The 8,881-nt window shown below is 38.4% G+C and overlaps 1 protein-coding gene across 1 annotated transcript in view; it reads left to right on the forward strand.

Annotated features, from left to right (window-relative positions):
• The first annotated feature begins 8,017 nt into the window (after window positions 1-8,017).
• LOC120219720 (AP-2 complex subunit beta-like) overlaps window positions 8,018-8,881 on the forward strand; it is a 3,256-nt gene continuing 2,392 nt past the window's right edge. The window contains 1 exon segment of the mRNA XM_039216580.1: window positions 8,018-8,881. This exon segment is cut by the window's right edge and continues 1 nt beyond it. Coding sequence (XP_039072511.1) covers window positions 8,082-8,881 — 800 coding nt within the window. The 5' untranslated portion in view covers window positions 8,018-8,081.

Raw genomic sequence — 8,881 nt, forward strand, 5'->3', positions numbered from 1 at the left:
ACCCCAAAATCTTCAAGTAAGATTACTAATAATGGTGTGTGTGTGTGTGTGTGTGTGTTTCAAATAAAGGAATTGTGTTTCTCATAAACTCGACAGGAACATGCAGAAGAATGAAACTGGACTACTTTCTTACACTGTACACAAAAATAAAATCAAAAGGGATGAAAGTCCTAAAGGTGAGATAGGAAACTATCAAAACCATAGAGGAGGAAGCAGGCAACAATCTCTTTGACCTCAGCCACAGCAATTTCTTGCTCAACATGTCCCTGAAGGCAAGGGAAAGAAAAGCAAAAATGAACTACTGGGACCTCATCAAGATAAAAAGCTTCTGCACGGCAAAGGAAACAATCAACAAAACTAAAAGGCAACCAATGGAATGGAGAAAGATATTGCAAATGACATATCAGGTAAAGGGTTAGTATCCAAAGTCTTAAAAAACTTACCAGACTCAACACCTGAAAAACAAATAATTCACTGAAGAAATGGGCAAAAGACATGAATAGGCACTTTTCCAAAGACAACATCCAGATGGCCAACAGACATATGAAAAGATGCTCAACGTCACTCATCATCGAAATACAAATGAAAACCACAGTGAGATACCATCTTACACTGGTCAGAGTGGCTAAAATGGACAACCCAGGAAACAACAGAAGTTGATGAGAATGTGGAGAAATGGGAACCTTCTTGCACTTTTGGTGGGAATGCAAACTGATGCAGCCTCTCTGGAAAACAGTGTGGAGTTTCCTCAAAAAAATTAAAAATAGAACTACCCTATGATCCAGCAATAATGCTACTAAGAATTTATCTAAAGGATACAGGAGTGCTAATTCATAAGGGCACATGTACCCCAATGTTCCTAGCAGTGCTTTCAACAACAGTCAAATTATGGAAAGAGCCCAATGTCCATCAACTGATGAATGAATAAAGATGTGGTTTATACATACAATGGAATACTACTTGACAATGAGAAAGAATGAAATCTTGCCATTTGCAGCAACATGGATGGAACTGGAGGGTATTATGCTAAGTGAAATAAGTCAGAAAAAAAGACAGATATCATGTGTTTTCACTCATATGTGGATCTTGAGAAACTTAACAGAGGACCATGGGAGAAGGGAAGGAGAAAAAGTAGTTTCAAAGAGAGAGGGTGGCAAATCCATAAGAGACTCTTGAATGTGGAGAATAAACTGAGTGTTGATGAGGGGAGGGTGATGGGTGATGGGGATTGAGGACAGCACTTGTTGGGATGAGCACTGAGTGTTCTATGTAAGCAATGAATCATGGGAATCTACCCCCAAAACCAAGAGCACATACACTGTATGTTAGCTAACTTGACAATAAATTTAAAAAAAAAAAAAGAAAAAGGTTGGTATGATGTTTAACAGACACCATACAGCTCGGCATACACTAGAGAATAAGATGATTCATAAACTAAACCATTGCTAGTGGTAGACATATGAACCTGAGTACATCTAGAATTTCTAGAAAGAAAGTGCTTTGTATTTCTACAGATCAAGACACTCTCAGCATAATCTCATGAGCAAGGAAACTCCACTACTAACACATGGCTTACACAAGACTTTAGTAAAGCTAGGAAATAACAAAAGGGAAATAAACACCACCATGTAACACTAAAATAGATTTTCTGATTATGATTTACTCACCAGAACTCCCTTCCAGTTCCTCTCTGTCCAGTTGACTCCATCTTAGATATATCGTTCAAGGGATTATACCTGGATATCTACTGTTTCAGGTAAGAGGCTTTCTACTCCAAATAACAGAAAATCAACTCCAAGGCTTAAACAGTGAAGTTGGCTCACATAACCAGAAATCTAGACATATTCAGGCTTCAGGTATAATACGATCAAGACTCTTACCCTATTTTCTTATAGTTCTCTCAGCTCCATCCTCCTCCAATTTTAAGTTCTGTTCTCAGGCTGACTTCTCTTAAATCACAAAATGGCTGCCAGCAGGAAATAAAGCAACAGGCTTCTTTGCCTACATTCAATAGAAAAAAGTAAAATTGACTTTCCAGCACAGTATCACTCAAATAAAAGGAAGAACTTTCCTAAAAGCTTCAGTAATTCAATTTCATTTGCCACCATTCGCACATTCCCATTCCTAAACCATTTGCTGGCCAGGCACATGATAATCATGATCAGCTTACCTTAACCAGTCCTTACTTTGTGAGCCAAAGATGGAATCTGATTTTTCTAAGTCACGAAGGCTGTGTAGGATAAGGACCAGTACCAGGACAAAACTGGAGATCAATGAGTATAGAAGCTTCGCAAGTGGATCGTGGGGAGGCACCAAGAATGTCCACTAAATATATTTTCTTACCTTTCTTAAATGCCTGCACTACTCTTCCTTTTGCTTTTTGCAATCCAACCACTCACCTTTCAGATCTTCAACATGTTTTGCTCCTTGTCACTCCAATAAACTAAAAGAATAGCTCAGGCTATTCTCTTAGCCTACAGGGCCTTCTCCCACTCCTTTCCTGGCAAAATAAAACTCATGTGCTGCATTCCACTTAAAAATAACTCCTTTGGTAAAGCTTTCCCTCAGCCTCATACCAGCTCATGCACTATTTCTTCCAACTCTAACTTAAGCAAAAAAAAGAATACAGTCTTCTCATTATTTGTGGTAATGATGTTCTATAAGTTTGCCACAAACACTGAATTAATGGCTACTGAACCACTGCTCTTAGGAATAAGCCTTTAGTTTCCAGGGAGTTCTTATCACAATATTTTCATTAAGCAACCAATATATAATCTTGTTTTATGTGTTTCTGTTTAAAGACACTTTACTTAATGTATATTGTTGAATCACTGAGGTAGAATTCATAGGCATGAGCACTATAAATAATGATTGAAAGCTGCAAAAATATGCATTTTTCGATAAGGCACACCACAGCCTCCTTGCGCTCAGGAAAACTACACCAAACTTAGCACTCCCCTTGTGGGCCATTTTAAGGAGTGAAATCAGGCACAAAAAGCACAAAAATGAGGGAAAAAATGGTACCACTGGCACAAAAATAGACATATAGATCAATGGAACAGATTAGAGTCCAGAAATAAATCAACATTTTTATAGTCAATTAATCTATGACAAAGGAGGCAAGAAATATTCAATAGGAAAAAGACCATTTGTCTTCAACAAATGGTGTTGGGAAAACTGGAGAGCTACATGCAATAGAATGAAACTGCACCACTTTCTTACACCGTACACAAAAATAAATTCAAACGGATTAAAGATCTAACTATGAGACCTGAAACCATTCAATTCCCAGAAGAAAACATAGGCAGTAATTTCATTGCCATTGGGTATAGAAATGTTTTTCTAGATATGTCTTCTGAGGTATGGGAAGCCAAAGCAAAATTAAACTATTGGGGCTACATCAAAATAAAAAAACTTCCGTACAGTGAAGAAAACCATCAACAAAACAAAAACTGAATGAGAGAAGATATTTGCAAATGATATCTCTGATAAGGGATATCATAAAGAATTTACACAACTCAACACCAAAGAAACAAATAATTCAATTAAAAACCAGGCAGAGGACCTGAATAGACATTTTTCCAAAGATGATATATAAATAGTGAACAAACACATGAAAAGATGCTCAACATCACTCATCATCAGGGAAACGTAAATCAAAATCACAATGAGAAGGGGCACCTGGGTGGCTCAGTTGTTTGGGCATCTGACTTTGGCTCAAGTCATGATCTCATGGCTCATGAGTTGGAGCCCCGTGTCAGGCTCTGTGGGGACAGCTCAGAGCCTGGAGCCTGCTTCAGATTCTGTGTCTCCCTCTCTCTCTGCCCCACTCCTGCTCACACTTTCTCTCTCTCTCAAAAGAAATAAACACTAAGAAAAAACACAATGAGATATCACCTTACATCTGTCAGAATGGCTAACATTTAAAAAACAAAGACAAGAAATAACAAATGTTGGTGAGAGTGTGGAGAAAAAGAAATCCTAGTGCAGTGCTGGTGGGAATGTAATCCGATGTAGCCAATGTGGAAAACAATACGGACCTTTCACAGAAAGTTAAAAATAGAAATACCATATGATCCAGTAATTCCACTACTGGGTACTTATTTGAAAAAAACAAAAACACTATTTCAGAAAGATGTATGTACCCCTATATTTATTGCAGCATCACTTACAATAGCCAAGATACGGGAGCAACCAAGTGCCTATCAATAGATGAATGGATAAAAAAAGATGTGGTATATACACAATGAAATACTACTGAGCCATAAAAAGAATGAGAGCTCACCATTTACAACAACATGGATGGACATAGAGTGTCTAATGCTAAGTGAAATAAGTCCATCAGAGAAAGACAAATAGCATATCATTTTACTCAGATGTGGAATTTAAGAAACAAGAACAAAGAAAAAAATAGACAAACAAAAAGTAGACTCTAAATACAGAGAACAAACTGGTGGTTGCCAGAGAGGGAGTGGGTAAGGTGGATGGGTGAAATAGATAAAGGGGATTAAGAGTATACTTATCTTGATGAACACTGAGAAATCTATAGAAGTGTTGAATCATACTGTATACCTGAAACTCATGTAACACTGTATTTTAATATTATTTGATTTAAAGCAAAACAAAATGAAATGAAACAAACAAAACCTATGGTACTAAATAGATCTTAACAAGGGCACTTGTTTACAGATTGAGTGCTGAAATAAGAAGGCAGAGTGTGCCCCTTGTTTGACCTCAACTGGGAACACCCATATCAGATAACTCAAAATTTCTAACCATTCTGCATATGTGCATGCAAATTATTGATTTTGGTGTCACAAATAATTTTTAGCAAGTAGGCACATTTGCAAGTAAAGGATATTTGAATAATGAGGATCAGCTGTGTATTGCTTGATAACTTAAAAAGGTCAAGAAGGTAAATGTGATGTAAGACAGGACTAGATCTAAGAGTTGTAGGTCTCTGTCCCTCTTTCTCCATCCATCTCCTGCCTTTTCTTGGTTTCATTGCTGAAAAAGCTCTCTCTACCTGGTAGCACAAGAGCTACTAGTAGTTCCAAGTACATAGTTTACCCACAAACTCAAGAGAAAAAAAAACCTTTATCTCCCATGCACTATGCATTTCATCTATGGGATGATTTTACTTGGTCCTTCTTGTACCTGTTTTACGGGTAGGTAAAATGAACAGGGGTTAATTATAGTTGAGACATTTTTAGAATTCCCTACAATGAAAAATTAACATTCTTTTACTTTTTTTAATGTTTATTTATTTTTGAGAGAGAGAGACAAAACAAGAACGAGGGAGGGGCAGAGAGAGAGAGAAGGAGACAGAACCTGAAGTAGGTTCCAGGCTCTGAGCTGTCAGCACAGAGCCCGATGAAGGGCTTGAACTCATGGACCACCAGATCATGACCTGATCTGAAGTCAGACGCTTAACCAACTTAGCCACCCAGGCACCCCAAAATGAACATTCCTTTAAAAAAATAATATTTAGGGGCGCCTGGGTGGCTTAGTCGGTTAAGCGTCCGACTTTCCCTTAGGTCATGATCTCGCGGTTCGTGGGTTCGAGCCCCGCGTCGGGCTCTGTGCTGACTGCCAGCTCAGAGCCTGGAGCCTGTTTCAGAATCTGTGACTCCCTCTCTCTCTGACCCTCCCCTGCTCACGCTCTCTCTTTCTCTCTCTCTCTCTCCTAGAAATAAATAAAGCATTAAAAAAATAATATTTAAAATGTATAGTTAAAAATAATTGCAGATCTATTCACTTGGCACACCACTCGACAAGTGTACATGTTTCACATGAGGCAGCCACAGTTCTAAGCACTCACAAGGTAGGTCTTATTGTCATTCCATTTCATACATCAGGAAACTGAGACATAGAGAGGTAAAGTGAAGCATTCTCAAGGCCACATGGCTAGTAGGCAGTGGAAGCAGGATTCAAACCCAGCCAGTCCTTCTTCTACCATGCTCTCTCATCTCTCTCATAAAATTAAGAAAAGAATACAGAGACAACCATGCATCCGGATCAAGTATATCTTGAAATTTCGCCACTTTTACTTGAGAGCACTCTCTTTAAAATAAAAAGCCAAAGCATACTGCTCTGCCCTGATGCTGTTCCTTTCCTGTCTCCCTCCGACAGGCAACCACTACCCATGAATGTTTTTTACTTTTACTACATGTGAATGTATCCATAGAGAATATGCCAATTATTCTGTTTCTTAATTACACATAAATATACCATAGTTTACAAATTCTTTTGCAACTTGCTTTTAACTATATATTTTAAGTATACAAGTTGACATGTTAACTCAGGTTTATTCATTTTATCTGCTGTTTGTTATCCCATCATATGAATAAATGAGGGTTAATTCACACCACTGCTAAGAGGGAGTTAGAATGATTCTGCCACTTTTTAGTAATCTACTATTTTAATTATTATAATTTCATAGTGCATCTTGACATGTGGGTGTAGTGCAAGTCCTCCTTAAAATATGTCTACTGTTCTTAGGCCTTTAGTCTCCCATCTGAATTTTAGAGTTGCCTTCTCAGATTACCTCACAAAACTGGTTATGGGTTTGAATGTGAATGGGATTATATGGAAAGTATAGGTTAATTTGTGATGAATTGACATCTTAAACGGGTTAAGTATTCCCACTTAGGAACATGCTGAACCTTTGTATTGACTTCGGACTTCTTTATACTTCAATACAGATTTTAAATTGTATCAATAAAGATCTTGCACATAGGAGCGTTTGGGTGGCTCAGTCAGGTAAACAACCTACTCTTGGTTTCAAGTCATGATCTCACAGTTTGAATTTGAGCCCAACATTGGGCTCTGCACTATCAGCACAGAGCCTACTTGGGACTCTCTCTCTCTCTTTCTCTCCCTGCCCATGCCCCACACACTCACCTGCACACTTTCTCAAAATAAATAAACTTTAAAAAAAAGATCTTGGGGCACTTGGATAGCTCAGTCAGTTGAGTGTCCGACTTTGGCTCAGGTTATGATCTCACAGTTCGTGGGTTTGAGCCCCTCGTCAGGCTCTGTGCTGACAGCTCAGAGCTCGGAGCCTGTTTCAGATTCTGGATCTCTGCCTCCCCCACTCACACTCTGTCTCTCTCAAAAATAAAAACAGTAAAAGAAAAAAAAGATCTTGCACATCTTTTGTTGGATTTGTTTATAGCTATCTAACTTGGTTGCCTTTGTGAACGGCATCACTTTTCTCTAATTACATTTTAAAATTGCTGCTGTGCTGTGGGGATGCAATGGTTTTGTATATTGAGCTTAAATCAACCTTGCTAAACTCTTATTAGTTACAATAGTGTATTGGATTTTCTGTTTAGATAATCATATCATGTATGAATAATTACCTTTTGCTCTTCCTTTCCAATCTTTATACTTATTTTTTCTTGTTGTCTTCTTACTACATGGGTTTGGTCTGTCAAGATAATTTTGAGTAGGAGCAATGATGCTGAGCACCAATTTTCTTATCTTCTTTGAAATATTATTTCTAACATTTTGCCATTAAATATGGTGCTTGCTATACATTTTTAATGGCTGTTTTGTAAAGGTAAGCAAGTTTCCTATTTGAGTGCTTATTTGAGATTTTTTTTAACTTTACCTAACTTACCATTTTCAAATTTAATAATTGAATTTAAGAATATAATTTTAAAATTGCCTTGAGATTTTTTCTCACCCTTTGGTTTTTTCCTACCACCCAGATCACAGACTATTCAAGTGGCCGATTATCATAGTAAGGATATCTCACTTAGAATCAATTTGCAGAAAAACTCATTTTCTCCTGCATCTTTAAGAAAATCATTTTGTTTTTCTCCTTTAACCTACTAATTTGGTGAATGTCATTTATATGCTTTCCTTGCATTTCTAGGATAAATTCTATTTTCTTTAGAGGAACTATAGTCATCCTTAACTACTTTGTCTTTCATAATCCACATCCAATACATTAAATCCATTTGCAGATCCAAATGACTCTTCAAAGTATATCCTTAATCTGACTCGGGCCGTGCTCTCTGGCTGCTGCCGCCACCCACGCCCTTGCCTCTGGTGCACATTAAAGATCCAAAACCATGACTGACTCCAAGTACTTCACAACCAATAAAAAAGGAGAAATCTTTGAATTGAAGGCTGAACTCAACAATGAAAAGAAAGAAAAGAGGAAGGAGGCTGTGAAGAAGGTGATTGCTGCCATGACTGTGGGGAAGGATGTTAGCTCTCTCTTTCCAGATGTAGTGAACTGTATGCAAACCGACAATCTGGAATTAAAGAAGCTCGTGTATCTCTATTTGATGAACTATGCCAAGAGTCAGCCAGACATGGCCATCATGGCTGTCAACAGCTTTGTGAAGGACTGTGAAGATCCCAATCCTCTCATTCGGGCCTTGGCAGTCAGGACCATGGGGTGCATCCGGGTGGACAAGATTACAGAATATCTCTGTGAGCCCCTCCACAAGTGTTTGAAGGATGAAGATCCCTATGTTCGGAAAACAGCAGCAGTTTGTGTGGCAAAACTCCATGATATCAATGCCCAAATGGTGGAGGATCAGGGATTTCTGGATTCTCTGCGGGATCTCATAGCAGATTCAAATCCAATGGTGGTGGCTAATGCTGTAGCAGCATTATCTGAAATCAGTGAATCTCACCCAAACAGCAACCTACTTGATCTGAACCCACAGAACATTAATAAGCTGCTGACAGCCCTGAATGAGTGCACTGAATGGGGCCAGATTTTCATCTTGGACTGCCTTTCTAATTACAACCCTAAAGATGACCGGGAAGCTCAGAGCATCTGTGAGCGTGTAACTCCCCGGCTATCTCATGCCAACTCGGCAGTGGTGCTTTCAGCAGTAAAAGTCCTAATGAAGTTTCT

Source organism: Hyaena hyaena, unplaced genomic scaffold, assembly GCF_003009895.1.
Source record: "Hyaena hyaena isolate Hyena2069 unplaced genomic scaffold, ASM300989v1 scaffold_645, whole genome shotgun sequence".
In the NCBI taxonomy this organism is placed as follows: Eukaryota; Metazoa; Chordata; class Mammalia; order Carnivora; family Hyaenidae; genus Hyaena; species Hyaena hyaena.